At 42.4% G+C, this 15,076-nt stretch overlaps 1 protein-coding gene across 2 annotated transcripts; it reads right to left on the bottom strand.

The window, feature by feature from the left end:
• Positions 1-8,548: 8,548 nt before the first annotated feature.
• Positions 8,549-14,222, bottom strand: TUBB1 (tubulin beta 1 class VI). 2 transcript variants are annotated; one of them, XM_057406381.1, is made up of 4 exons: positions 14,086-14,222; positions 10,200-10,308; positions 9,906-10,016; positions 8,549-9,810 (listed from the first exon to the last, which is right to left on the bottom strand). In XM_057406381.1, the coding sequence occupies exons 3-4, from the start codon at positions 9,964-9,966 to the stop codon at positions 8,738-8,740; spliced, it is 1,134 nt and encodes a 377-aa protein (XP_057262364.1). In that variant the 5' UTR covers positions 9,967-10,016; positions 10,200-10,308; positions 14,086-14,222; the 3' UTR covers positions 8,549-8,737. The 2 variants fall into 2 exon arrangements, with proteins under 2 accessions (XP_057262364.1, XP_057262363.1); XM_057406380.1 differs by lacking the exon at positions 14,086-14,222 and adding an exon at positions 11,902-12,202.
• Between the last annotated feature and the right edge of the window lie 854 nt (positions 14,223-15,076).

Below are 15,076 nucleotides of genomic sequence, written 5' to 3'. Positions count from 1 at the left end.
AATGTAATTAAACAGTAAAAATTACAGTTCTGTAAAACAGTAACATTGGTAAGTTAAAGTCTTTCTTCTCGGACAAGTTCAGCACAAGGTGGCTTTTTTACATTTTTTCGTTCTCTAGAAAAGTTTGGCAGTACTTTAATCAAAATGTTTAAAAACTGAAATAGTTTATATATTATCAAACTGAATATATTGACTAGAATATAATAAAATGAACAATATATGTAGCAAATATTTTCCTAAGTCATGTACCGAATCTTTTTTACATCAGATTAAATCAAACAATTGCCCCTGCTGTGAACTTTAATATTCCTAGAGCCTGTTCGACTTTGTGGGCACCCTGGTAAGGAATCTGTTTTATATTATGGCATGTAGCATCCTTTGGATGAGTTCTTCTTAATAGTTTTTTGGGGACTAAGTAGATATTATTTACCTATGAGATAACTGTGCTGGTTTATCTAGATTTAAACTCATTTACATACAGCAGCTGCAGCACAATTTAGTAGGCATGTTGTGAAGCTGGGACTAAGGAAGTGTGTACCAGAACCCGCACTTGAAATTTCTTTATATTTTACAGTTGTGTCATGCTCCAAATGATCTAACTGAAGTACTAGGAGCACATAGCCTGATGCTCTATACAGTTTTATTTTCTCTATAATTGCCAGGTTTGAGAGACATTTCAGCAAGCTATGCCATTTCCTTGCTTTTCCTGCTTAAGAATAGAAAGAACAAAGCAGGCTGCTACTGCACAGGTGATATTTTTCCCTGTCAGCAGAGTGAGATGCACTAATGGCCCTTATTTACCAAGGTTCCTAAGTCTCCTTTGTCTTTCAAAGAAGCATAAGCACCTGTGAGACTTACAAATTTCTGAAAACAGGCTCCAGCTGTTGGTGTCACCTTGGGGGGGTTAAAACCTTTACTCAATATTATCATCAGCTGTGGACAGTGTTTTACATTATTATGCTATTTTGTCAGAACAACATTCATAAAGCTAACAAAAGTTACTAAACACATTAAAATAGAGCATAATGCACAAGATTCTTGAAACATAGGCCTACCTGAGTTCTGCTCTGCAGATCTTGGGTCCCTCCAGGGACTATTTTATGCCTGATTTTGTAGAATGGACAGCTGGGAACTTGGATGACACTGCAAAATTATTTTTACTTTTAATGCAGGTGTCCAAAAGTTAGAAATTAATGTCTTCATCTGCTTCATCAATGAACCTTGAAAATGTTGTCCTGCAATAAGAAACATCACAGAACTGCAATTTAAGATGAGCGCTAATTTCGGCATGTTTTCTGCTGGTGCTCTGTGCAGTGTTGTACTTAGACGAGAGGAGATTTAACAGGAGATGACCCGTATTGTCATCAGCATGGCATGATTTCCAGTAGCTGTGAAACAGATTAGGGTCATCAGCAGAGAGAGCAGCAGAGCTTTACCAGCACAGCCCAATATGGCTTACACAGGCAGAGAAAGGAGATAAATCCACAGCTATCAAAGGTAGGAAGCATTACTACTGACCTCTACATTTTATACAATAGTGACTGTAATTCCATGTTTCTTGATAGCATTGTTTCACAGGAAAATGGGCAATAACTTTGCACATTTTAAATTAAGGCAGAAGAAATACAGGGAAGAGATGATGGAATTTCCACTCTGTTGGAAATCATGTTGATGCTGGCTTTTTCTTCTATTGCCATATGCCTTCTGTATAATCTGTTGTTCTCCTTACAATGCACTTGAGAAATTTAGGATTGAAGTCAGTCACAAAATCATAGTGTTATACAGCAAGGGATATTTTTTAAGGGGTTACTTATATTCATTGTTTTAAGAATATAGGGCAGTAAGCAGACTTGTTTCATCACAAATTATACATGTTAAGAAAAATTAGCTTTTGCCTTTTGATCTATAAACATTGTACTCTTGATAGAATTACAGTCATGTTGCATGAGCTCTAAAGATACAGATGTGTTATGAATAAATAGTAACTGTATTCAGGAATTTGGGATTTCATCATTGGTACATAAACAGCTTTATTTTTTTTCAGCCTGGTAGATTTTGTGTTATGCTAAATCCCCATAGTTTTAGTATGTGCATAGGAAGACGCTATTTCTGTCAGGCAGACACCTGCTTCAGTTAAGAGGTGATCTCAGTGGGAGTTCCACCCATGGTGATTATGTTAAATCCATTATATATGCATCTGGACATCAGTTGTGTAATAACATGGGCAAAGCCTGGGTGCATTCACCTAAGAAGCTGCAGCCTCCAGTATCTTTCAAGTGTATCTTTAACTTTCTTGGTCCATAAAATACTGTTGTAATGACTTTCTGAAAAATTTCTATGTGTATTGCTGTGCCTACGTCTGGAAAGGCAAGAGCAGGTTTCAACTACTGTGCTCCATAGCAGTCTTGAGACGAAAGAAGGCAGCTGTAGGATCAGCCTCTTGATCTACTCACACTATAATTAGATGCACCTTTATGAACTGAAATATAAGCTGTTCTGTTCCCTTTTTATTTAGATGTCTGCCTTCTATCAGAATCTCTTGAGGATATTTTCATTAAATCATTCAAACCACAAATAAAAAAAAAAAAATCTGTTAGTACAGGTTTTATGTCCAGAAGTACAAAGTAGAAGTATTAAGATAAGACCTCTTTTTCTCTGAAAAACAAGTAGAATTACTGTTGCTGAAATGTGTATTTTGTAGTCACGGAATCAGTTTAGCATACTGCTGGCTTCACAAAAGACATCTTGCACATGCTGCAGAGAAAAATATGGGTTTATTTGCCATTTTTGTTAGAATCATCAGGAAGAGTCATTGTATGATTCTACGCTTCTGTACTGAAGTCTGTGAGCTCTTATTACTAGGGGGTTTCTGTATCAAAAGAGAAACTGCTAAGAGACATAAAGATGAAAGACTGTATGCTTAGTTATTTTCAAAAGTAGTATTATTTACGTTCATTATGTCTTTCTGGCTTGTTTTGGCATGTTATTAGAGAACTTTAGTTTAAAATACTTCTGATTTAACACCAGTCATTTTGTGGATTTATTTGGCTTTTCAGTGTCATCTCTTCAATCTACCTGGACCTACTTGGTCTCAATTTTTTGGCCTCCCTGGACCCCTCCAGTGTCAAGACTTCAGCCTCCTTGGAACTCTTTAAAATCCCCTTTTCAGATTCTTTGGATTTATCCAGTCTGAGCTCTTCATCCTCTGTGGACTTCTCCAGTCTCACTTCATCTTCTCTGGACCTTTCAAGTCTCACATCTTCAGCCTCTTCAGAGTTCTCTAGTACCTCCTCTTCAGTCTCCTTAGAGATCTCCAGTCTCACCTCTTCAGACTCCTGGGAGCACTCTAGTTTCACCTCTTCAATTTCATTGGACTTATCAAGTCTCACTTCATCAGGATCTCTGGATCACTCTGGTGACAGTTCTTTAGCCTCCTTAGACCTCTCAAGTCTCACCTCTTCACCCTCCCCAGATTTCTCTAGTCCTGCTTCTTCACGCTCTCTAGACCTCTCCAGTGTCAGTTCTTCATCCTCCCCAGATATTTCCAGTCACAACTCCTCGGCTTCCTTGGACTCCTATACAATCCCTCCACCCTCACTAGGTGTCTCAGAGCACAGCTCTTCAAGCTCTTCAGACTCACTAGATCTCACCAATTTTAACTATTTCATGTTTCAAGGCTCCTCTGAATTATCTTCATCAACCTCTGAGGATGTTTCTAATCTCATTCCTACACCCTTTCTGGATGTTTCCAATCTCACCTTTCAGGATGCTTCTTCCCTCACTTCGTCAGTTTCTTTGGACATTTCTAATCTCACATCTTTAGTTCCCCCAGACCTATCCACTCCCACATTTCTGGATGTTGCTAATCGTACCGCTTCGACTTCTCTTGATCTCTGCATCTAACCCTCTTGACATGTCCCTTCTCACTGCAACCTCCCTGTATCCGTTATGTGCTCTTTCCTAAATTCTGTCTCTCAAAAGTTCTTATCTGAGGAAAATTTAGGGTTTTACAAAGATATCCTCACATCTAAACAGAACTGGGCATGAAAACAGATCATACAGATCTACAATGGTGCCTTGTTCACAGCTGCATAAACATCAAAATGAATTCTGGAATTTTTGTAGAGCACGATTTCTGTCACTAATTTCATTTCTATTCTGTCTCACCATGGTACCTCTCCCAGAGGTTTAATGTTTTTAATTCATGCTGAATAGCAGCCTTCCAGTAACTGAAGGGGTGCTATAGGGATGCTGGGAATGGACTATTCATTAGGGACTGTAGTGACAGGACAAGGGGTAATGGGTTAAAACTTAGATAGGGGAAGTTTAGATTGGATGTAAGGAAGAAATTCTTTACTGTAAGGGTGGTGAGGCACTGGAATGGGTTGCCCAGGGAAGTTGTGAATGCTCCATCCCTGGTGGTTTTCAAGGACAGGTTGGACAGAGCCTTGGGTGGCATGGTTTAGTGTGAGGTGTCCTTGCCCATGGCAGGGGGGTTGGAACTGGATGATCTTAGGGTCCTTTCCAACCTTAACTATTCCACGATTCTATGAATTTTTATCTGTCAAGACCACGAAATAGCGAATAGAGCTACATGTGCAAACAGTTACATCCAACTTGTATGTCTCCCATTACGGATTTAAACCTGAGAACGTTGCACAGAATCGCAGGCAGAGGCATTTCACATGGAGGTACAGAGAGAGATGTGGTGGGAGAAGAAAACGGGGGGAAAAGAGCAGGTAAGAGAAGGAGTAGGGAGAGGAACCAAAGAAGTTGTGGGGCAGGAACAGAGGGTCACATAGGTGGAAAAAGGTGTCCAACTCTGCTAGCGTAACTTTTCTGTCAAGGTATATTTGTGGCCTGGGCTGCCCATGAGGTTTAAAATAATCTTATTGATAACTATTTTATCTATCAAAACATTGGACATTAGCATTAAAATAGTGTATGTCTCTAACATGCACTTTATCAATAAATGAAAGTACTGCAGTTATTTGTGTTGTATGCAATGTGGAGCACTGTGATGAGTGGTGTTCCTCAGGAGTCGGTATTGCAACTGGTGCTCTGCCACTCACAAGGACCTTGACAGGCTTGTGAGGTGGGGACCTTATGAAGTTCAGCAAGGTCAAGTGCAGGGTCCTGCACCTGGGTTGGGGCAATCCCCCAAGCACAAAGACAGGCTGGGTGGAGAACTGATTCAGAGCAGGAGGACTTGGGGGTACTGGTTGATGAGAAGCTCCCCATGACCTGTCAGTGTGTGCTTGCAGCCCAGAATCCCTCCATGTGCTGGCTGCACCCCCAGAGGGTGAGCAGCCAGCCAACAGCTGCTGTGCTCTGGAGAGACGCTCCCTGCAGTCCTGATCCATCTCTGGGGCAGCAGCACAAGAGGGATGTGGAGCTGTTGGAGCGAGGCCAGAGGAGGCCACGGAGATGCTGCGAGGGCTGGAACATTTCAGGTGTGGGCACAAAAAATCCCATGCGAAGGCATCGTGTCTGACAGGACAAACCTCTGAACATAGCACAGGTTGGCCACACACAGACCAGAGCTCCCAACTGAAGAGTCTGTTTATAACTCACTGTCTCCACATGCTTGCAAAACTTTTTCTTCTTTAGTCTTATTTAGAAAAAGCTAAGACCTTATGGCACAGAGGGGTAATAACTTTCTTAGCTGGAAAAAAATACACACTTTTAACCACTTGCTTGGATTCTTAGAACAGGACTACTCAGGAATGAGTTAATATGTAACATAAGTGCTATGTAACTACCCATTAGCCTCACTGAGGAGCCGGGTCCTAATTTCTCCCGCCCCGCGGCAGCCGGGCTTCTCTCATGACTTCTTTCCTCCCGGGGGGGGGGTTGGTTCTCACCGTCGTTTTCTGTCCCCTTTTCTCTCCTGTTTTAGTTACATCCGGTTTTCCCAGATCTGCGCCCAAGTTGTGAGAGCGGCGATGAAGCCTCAGTACAAAGCGGAGGCAGAGAGGGCGGCAGTGGCCACGGTGAAAACCGTGAAGCCCAAGAAGGAGTAAGCTGTAAGTCAGGTGAGCGGGCCGGGTGCTGCGCTGCAGCTCCTGTGCAGGTGTCCCAGCGTGGGCTGCGGTCATGGCGGTAACTGCGGTAACATGCTGTATGTGGAAGACCAGCGCTGATCTCCGTGCAGACTGCTGGCTGGCTTAGCACTAACGTGTGCGGGTGCATGCAGCCAGACTGTGTATTGGAGGGGAAACCGCTTCGTCTCATTAGTTCAATAAAGTGATGTTCTATTCACCAGCATCTGCTTTGAACGACTTTGGTTTGGTCAGAGTTGTTAGAGAATTAGCACAGAACTGCTGGGTTTCTATAATAACACTCAGAGGTTTCCTGTCTCTTCGCTAAGGCAACAGCCAGCCTCCCTGAACTGCTGCTTCTTCGAACCAGCAGATTTATCTGTATAAGGGTTATCTACTGCATGTGAAAGATAGATGCTTTACCTTTATTTGTGACACTGCATACATCATGAGCAGATGAAATCTCTTACAGCTTTTATTATTCTTGGTCTGAGATTAAACATTACTGCCTTTTGTTTGAATCATACCTTGTGCGTCTGCTTGAATGTAGTAACTTGTATTTTAAATCTCTTATAGGAACTGATGTGTGGTGAATACTCCAGCACCAAATGGCAAAGCTGTGGACAAGCTCAAGTCTCTGCAATATAATGTCATCACATTAATTGTAAAACAACTTGCCTCTATATACACATCAGCATGCTAATAAATGTAATGTCTGTTAAACAAATGCACGTGTGGGAAGTGGTGCTCTTCTTAAAACTAAGTGGTCCGTTTTGCAGAGACATTCATCTTTCACTTGTGTTAAAATAATGTTTGTATCACAGTCTGCTATTTCGTAGCAACATGTGTTTAAGGCGCATCTCTTGCTGGATTTCAGGGCAATATTTCAAGTACATAAATAAGAGATTTAATCCTTGTTTAAAACGTTTCTGCCTACTTCAATGATTATAACTTCAGAAAAAAGTGTTCTTTGCTAAAACCTATTTCAACAGGGAATATAGGCATATAATTGCAATAATTAGAAATACCTCTGCTGGTTCCTGCTGGAAGTGCTGTGTACTTGGCTTTAAAATTCTCTGTCATCGTGGTGTTCAAATTCCACTTGTGCTTAGAACAATACAAAATTGGTGAAAATCAGTTTGGTGCAGCTAAAGGTTATGGCTAAACCCTCAGCATAAGAAGGATGTGGAGCTGCTGGAGAAAGTCCAGCCATGGAGATGCTGCGAGGGCTGGGTCAGCCTGGAGAAGAGAAGGCTCCTTAAGGGGAGACCTCAGAGCAGCTCCAGTGCCTAAAGGGGCTCCAGGAAACCTGGAAAGGGGCTTTGGACAAGGGCCTGTAGGGACAGGACAAGGGGGAACGGCTTTAAACTGACAGAGGGAAGACTTGGATTACACATAAAGCAGAAGAAGCTCTTCCCTGTGAGGGTGCTGAAGTGCTGGCACAGGGTGCCCAGAAAAGCTGTGCCTGCCCCGTCCCTGGCAGTGTTCAAGGCCAGGTTGGATGGGGCTTAGACCAACCTGCTCTAGGGGAAGGTGCCCCTGCCCGTGGGACTGCTGTTGTCTCAAACAGGAGGAATGATGTTCTTAACAGTATAATAAATTCTAAGAGTACAAAAAACCACCCAATTCAATTTCCTCATGCTACAAGAATAAGCTGATTTTTGTCTATGAAATGTTTCAAGTATTAATGTATTTTATGGAATAATATATAATTTTTATTTTAAAGAATATTATAAATACATTGTAAAGTAAATGGCTGTGAATGGCAAGAAACTTTTTCTCTGAAGTTAAGATAGGCATTTGATTCAGTGATTGCTGTTGAACTTAGACCTAACTAGCTGCAAACCATTCTTTCCACTTTGTAGTACTGATGATAGGAAGAAAATTCACAGTAGTTTAGTTAATACATGAGAAAAAAAACCAAACCAGACCAAGACATTTACACAGTGTCCTTAACACTGTATGCTAATAATTAATAAATCTATAGTTTGAAATAGAAACAAACCACACAAGGATAATGGATACAAGCTCTGCAATAATATAAGCAAGCCAGCAATGTGATAGAACTATTAAAGTACTTTTAAAAAAGTGAGACTATGCATAATCAGTTTTTTGCCCTGTGTTGTTTCCTCTCTTCTCCTGCAACTTAAGGAACTGCACTTTTCTGCAGAGCTACATCAGTCTGTGGAGTGTGTAATAAAAGAGGCAGTGCTGCCTTTGCAGGCCAGACAGGTGTGTGCATGGTCCTGAAACAGTAACAAGGTCACAAACAAAACAGGGACTGTTTACCTAAGAACAAATACATTTGATGAGTTGGTAGCGTATTTTGCTGTTGCTTATGATCCTGGTATATATTTATACACAGGCACAGATGCTGTATATTACATTCAGTATCAGCAATAATCTTCAAAAGGTGAATACATTCACTAGAAAGGCTGTTAGGAGACAACTTGTCTTAGCAGTGGATCTTTTTTGAGAGCAAGTCAGTGTCAACAGGACACTCTCACAGGAGATTGAAGCACAGCTGCCCTTAATTTCAACAGCACTGTATTGTAATATTGGATATATTTTGGCCAGATGCAGAGAATTCTTCAGAAAGGTGTTATTTTTGGTCTGCAGGTGATGGTTATTGCTTTTTTTTTTTTAGTGAGTGTCAACAGGCTTATTTGGAGACTGTTTTGATATTGCCATTGTTTTTACTGAGCTTCCTTTTCGGGGCTGGCTTCTGCTTCTACCTCTTCATATTCCTCAACATCTGCAGTGGCATCCTGGTACTGTTGGTACTCAGACACAAGGTCATTGGTATTACCTTCTGCTTCTGAAAACTCCATCTCATCCATGCCTTCACCTGTGTACCAATGGAGAAATGCTTTTCTTCTGAACATAGCCGAGAACTGTTCTGAAACCCTGATGAAGAGCTCCTGAATGGCTGTGTTATTGCCAATAAAGGTAGCCGCCATCTTCAGGCCTCGTGGTGGTATGTCACACACAGCCACTTTGACATTATTAGGGATCCACTCCACAAAGTAGGAACTATTCTTGGTCTGGACAGCCAACAACTGCTCATCCACTTCCTTGGTAGACATTCGGCCTCTGAAGATGCATGCCACCGTCAAGTAACGTCCACGACGAGGGTCGCAGGCTGCCATCATGTTACGTGCATCAAACATTTGTTGAGTAAGCTCTGGCACTGAGAGGGCTCGGTACTGTTGGCTGCCTCGAGCTGTCAGTGGAGCAAAGCCTGGCATAAAGAAATGCAGTCGAGGAAAGGGCACCATGTTAACAGCCAGCTTCCTCAGATCTGCATTCAGCTGACCGGGAAAACGGAGTGAAGTTGTGACACCACTCATTGTTAGGGACACTAAGTGGTTGAGGTCACCGTAGGTGGGATTGGTGAGCTTTAAAGTTCTAAAACATATATCATATAGAGCTTCATTGTCAATGCAAAAGGTTTCATCTGTATTCTCGATTAGTTGGTGGATGGAGAGGATGGCATTATATGGCTCTACGACTGTGTCAGATACTTTGGGTGAAGGAACAACACTGAAAGTGTTCATAATCCTGTCAGGATATTCTTCTCTGATTTTGTTGATGAGGAGCGTGCCCATACCTGAGCCTGTGCCACCACCAAGTGAATGGATGAGCTGGAATCCCTGAAGGCAATCACAGCTCTCACACTCATTCCTGACCACATCCATGACATTTTCAATCAGTTCAGCGCCTTCTGTGTAGTGGCCCTTAGCCCAGTTGTTCCCAGCACCTGAATTACCTGTGAACAGAAAGAACAGCCACAAAGTTGGGAGTTAAAAGGCCATTCTGGGACAGCTGACTCCAGTTACTTTGCTAACAGCAGGCTGTACATACCATGAATAAAATTGTCAGGTCGAAAGAGTGGGCCTATTTTGCTGGACCGTACACTGTCCATCGTACCAGGTTCCAGGTCCACCAAGATAGAACGGGGCACATATTTATGGGCTAGGACAAAAGTAAACGAATGTGAACAATTACTGTTAAAAGCCAAAGAGACAAGCTTATGACCTGCTTTGAAAACTCCAATCCCCCTACAGTGATTTGGGGAATGTATCTTTTAATTACTTATTTTAACCTCCATGTTGGCTCTGCAAATTGCTCTGCCAGCACCCAGTGCCGAGCACTTACAGTAAGCCTCATTGAAGTAGACGTTAATTCGCTCAAGCTGCAGTGATGCACCCCCATAGTAGTTTCCAGCGATGTCAATCCCATGTTCATCACTTATCACCTCCCAGAACTGAAAAAGGAAACAGGTTCAACACATTTACAAAGATTTACTCTTTCTTCAGCACAACATGCTCAGCACCAGATCTACTGTGCTCATGCCCGACTGCACACACAGTGAGAATTTTGCCTGAAATGGGGCATGTTTTGCCATTTACTCATTAGATCAGAGTGGGGATCCTCATCTCCCCCCTCCACAAATAAATTCAAGGCAATAGTTTAGTATGCTGCTTAGCTGTTACCCATGTACTAATAGGTGGAGGCCCTCAGTTTTGTCCCTTTATAGTAAAGGAAAATTGGTATTAGTTTAAATAACACAGGTACTAGTCGGTATAAGCTTAACATAAAAGCTGCGACGGTGGACTGGGGAGATGCACAAGTGTCACGGCAAAGCTGGCTCAGCCAAATTTGTGTGCTAGCAATGCCTTCCACAAACAGATGTTGGTCCTGAGTGTCCTATCTTGACATTCACCTGGATGTCTTGTACTTGGGCTCTTATCTAGGCGGCAGCCACAGCAGTGTTACTGTGACACACCCACCCACTTATAATGACCAGGCTGGTTTAATGTTAAAGGTCTCCTGGGTTAGCATCCAGTCTTGGTTTGGGTGTACAAATACACTCCTGCCAGCACATGCATGCTGTAGTGGTGTGTGCATGTGTACTTTTCTTACAGGTGTTATTACACGTAAGTGATTCCCAGGTCAAAGCCAACACTACCACACTGGCTGCATTCTAACGGTCTCGGTCTAACATGACATTCCCTGGCCATCCACAGCTTCATGCTCCAATAAAAGGAATTAAGGTGAGATTTGTGGGAGAAAGAAATGGAGGAAGAGTACAACGGAACAATCTTTCAGCTAATGTGTGTCTTCAAAGACTTCCTGGCCCCAAATTAACCCAGATACCCTTTGGTTTTTGACAACTTATCAACTAAAAAGAGGGCTATCATGCAGCAAAAAGCAGCGAGGTTTGATTGGGTTTTTTCTCCGAGCACACAAACTCCGCCATGAGTGACTTCTCCCAAGTAACAAGCATGACAGTGTTTGAACTACACAAAAGTACTCCAAACGACATCACAAAAAGAGCCTCGCACAGGTGGCCAGTTAGGCAGGAATCCTTCACTGCACTTTCTGCCACTCTCAGAAAAACCTAGTTGGTCACTGATAGCACAGGTCATTCTGCTGGTTACTACCGTCCCATATTAATGATCACAGTGTGGCAGAGTTACTGCTGTATGGATAAACTAAAGCGCTGTCATCACAACTTTGCAGGCCTGGAATCACTTGCTCTCCCATTTGTCCCAGTATTTCACAGACTAGATTAGTGCCCCTGGAAATACAAGTCTCAGCAGGAATTCACTTACAATCACCATGACATAGTTACTGCAGGTGTTTTACTCTTTGACAGTCTTAACCTTTGCATAAGGAACAAGCCCATCTTAAGACTTTCATATCAAAATATTCACATTCGCTGCTAATGTGCCATGCATCTTACCATTGAGGTAGCAAATTGTTCCCCCTGAAAGTCCCCATCTAGTAACAACATTTGACCTGCTACCACTGGGAGCCCTTACTACTAATGACCAATACTGAAAAGAGACCTTACCTTAGATCCAATTTGGTTTCCACACTGGCCAATCTGAAGATGCACAATTTCACGCATTTTGTGTGGCTTAGAACCTTGGTGGCTACAACCCAACAGGTTTTGTGGTTGTAGTCCCCAGCACAAGCCCTCTCTGCTGCTCTATCAGCTACACCCAGCACAGCCTGCCCCAAGGGGCCTTTTTATACTAGTGGGACTGTCACGCAGCCAGCAAGGGGAGTAGCCAGCACCTCAGGCTGCTACCAGTAGGCAAAGTGCCTATTTACTGCCTGTGTACAGGGTACAAGAGCACAGGTACATGACTGAGTGGCTTGGAAAATTGTCACACGCACCCCCTCTTACAGTTAATTCTAGTTCTCTGAGCAGCAGACAGTGTGGTTCATTAATATCTGTGTACCCTGTATTTGTGATTCCTTATTCTATACGTAATCTATATACAAATACGTATGCATATATAGAGGTTGTAGCCAAAAATGAGTGACCTTAGTTTATTAAGTACATGCGCTTCTGCCACATAATTGACGTTTTAACATCAAATGAGTCATAGAGGACAAGATCCATAATAAAACCCATACCAACTTTTGAGCAGTAGCCCTCTATAATCACCACATTCAATACACTGCCAGGCAAGCTCACAGTTCATAAATAAAGCATTATTGCCAGTGCCTAGCTGCATAAAGGATGGGCTAAGGATCAGTAACAGAAAAAAAAACCTTGTAAAACTGCACTCTCAATGATGTACATTTATTAAAACATTTAATAAGAATCCAGCAACTTCAGACAATCAAAAATCTGACTCATCTTCTTATTAACTTGCCCAGATGGTCTCTCCCCCCACCCCCCCACCCCCAGTTTTCCTCTCTTCCTTTCCTGCCATTAAGAAATACAGCATTTCTTATCTTTCTTATTTTCTTATATCTGAGGTGCAGTATTTCAGAACTTGCCAGGAAAATGCTAGAGGTGGAAATGCAGTTCTACTGAAGTTAACTGTTATGTTCACTGCATTAAAGGGAATTATGTGAGGCTGAGCAAAACATGACACAGTCATGTTGCCTGCTGATAACAGGACTAGTATCACTGAGCAACAGAAACCCAGAATGGACTGTCCTCTGGAAGCTTATAGGAGTTTTTTTATGTGTTAGACAGCTTTCCTTTTAAGGACAGGAAAAGGAACTATAATTAGGAAAGCACCTTAAGTTACTTTGCATTAAAAGATGACAGTGGAAGGACTTGACTCATTGACAGTATGGGTTGCTAGAGATAAGGAATCTCTGAGCTTCCATATTGTTTCAAAAGAAAAATCAGCCTATTCCAGACTTCCCCACCACAGCTGACTTCCACTTCCTTCACCAGGCAACAGAGGAACAGGCAACTGCTCCTAAGACAAAGTTTAGCACCAGAAGTGCACCACACAAAAGTAGCTAGCAAACATTCTGCCATCCTCTGCCGACAGCTTGGGAGCCGTCTTCAGGAGGGAACAAGAAAAGCAAGACCTTACACTCAGGTCAAATTAGTCTGTTTCCTTAAAACACAACAGTGTTCTCATTTGTAAAACCCAGAATTCTCTAAACAGTTTAGTTTACTCAGGAAAACAAGCAGTGATGTTCCATTGCCACCCTGTAGATATTTTCTACAATGGCAACAGGTATCTTCTAGAGTTTTGTAAGACAAAATTCTGGAAAGGTTATTTGGACGTTTACTTTGAAAGTAAATTTTATCTTATTCATGCACATTCATATTTGTTTTCACCACCTATGCTTAGCTAAAAGTGCAATTCTAAGTTGTACATTCAATCGCTGCATTCTGACACTAAATATATACCACATAAAATATGCAATGCATCAATTTACAGTAGCCACAACTTATGAAGAAGATGCTCATTCACTGTCCAAAAACAACTGGCAAACAATTTCATCAATAACTATTCTCACTGAGAGCATGTCACAAGCAAAACAAACAAAAAAGGGGAAGTAAAAGAAATGTACAATCACGTTACATTGGTTTTTCTCTTGCTGCAAATAGCTCCTTGGAATCATGTGCCTCCTCTGCAGCACTTCCTTACAGAGTCTTAAAAATGATGGCACGTGACAAAGCACCTGAGGGGCTTTGAAGCCGATGTGGGTTTGTGCCTCTCCCCTCTCCTCCCCAGCCGTGTCTCTGTGAACCCCGTCGCTCTTTACACCAAACCTGGTACACGAGATGCCTGGTTCACAGTAGATTTGGTTTCAGGCCTGTCCTCAGCTCTGAGAAACCTCAAGCCTGTTAACTGCCCAGTGTGGTCCCCAGGCACAGCCATGGGACATGTGCTGGTGCAGATTAGCCGTGTGAGCGTCACCAGAGAGAGGGGACAGTGTGGCAGGGCTGGCATCGGGGGACTTTTGGCATTGGGGTGATTAGGAGCAGCCTGGCACTGGGCACAGCTATTACCAGCCTGGCTGCAGGGTCTGTTATCAGCTGCCCACTGCTTCCATTGCCTTCAGAGAGAGCCCTAGATACTAAAGCCCTGACTACGGGGGTAAGCCAAGACCACAAAAGGCCAGTTGCAGTTTTTTTGTTACTGGGTTTTTTTGTTTCTCTTGTTCTTGCTTGGTTGTTTTTTTTTTTTAATTAATGCCATCACAGTATCCACTAGCAACAAATACACACGTGCAGGGAGGAATATGTGATGTTTTGTTTTTAATATGGCTTCTTGGGAGGACATGGCTTTTCACAGTAGTGGAAAAGACTGTTGAAAGAAAGCCTATTCAATTTGAGATTAGCCTGGCTCCAGACCACCAGATAATTTGATCTATGGACGGCTACCAGATGAGCTGATGTTAGTCTCAACTGATCTGGACTAGCTATATGATCCTTAAAGATGTTACCAAAAAATGTTGCATTCAACAGGCAATAAAGACTGTCAACTTCATCTTTTCGTTTTGGTTAGTAAGAAAAACTATTTAAAGACTACCTCCTGGTGGCAGGTGATACAAGGGAAGTAAGGCAGGACTGCCCATGTAAGTTATCATCAGCGTAATGAGCCCGCACAGTTAAACAAATCAATCAGTTTTGGTACAGTTGGAGTAGACAACAAAGGAGTTCATTACCTTCCTCATACTGCAGATATATGACCCAGCAAGAACCTGGGGCTTGCAGCATGTGAATTCATCTGCCAGGTGATAAATACCCTTACTTGGGA

Source organism: Pezoporus wallicus, unplaced genomic scaffold (assembly GCF_028554395.1).
Source record: "Pezoporus wallicus isolate ANWC-B61680 ecotype Strahan unplaced genomic scaffold, APGP_CSIRO_Pwel_v1 contig_6783, whole genome shotgun sequence".
NCBI classification, from domain to species: domain Eukaryota; kingdom Metazoa; phylum Chordata; class Aves; order Psittaciformes; family Psittacidae; genus Pezoporus; species Pezoporus wallicus.
This window is presented reverse-complemented; position numbering and strand designations above follow the sequence as displayed.

Coding starts and splice junctions, on each gene's coding strand:
- TUBB1 (XM_057406380.1), bottom strand. CDS start 11,958: ATGCGTGAAATTGTGCATCTTCAGATTGGCCAGTGTGGAAACCAAATT. Junction 10,309..11,901: donor GAAACCAAATTGGATCTAAG/GTAAGGTCTCTT, acceptor TTCCTTTTTCAG/TTCTGGGAGGTGATAAGTGA. Junction 10,017..10,199: donor CTACTTCAATGAGGCTTACT/GTAAGTGCTCGG, acceptor CTTTTGTCCTAG/CCCATAAATATGTGCCCCGT.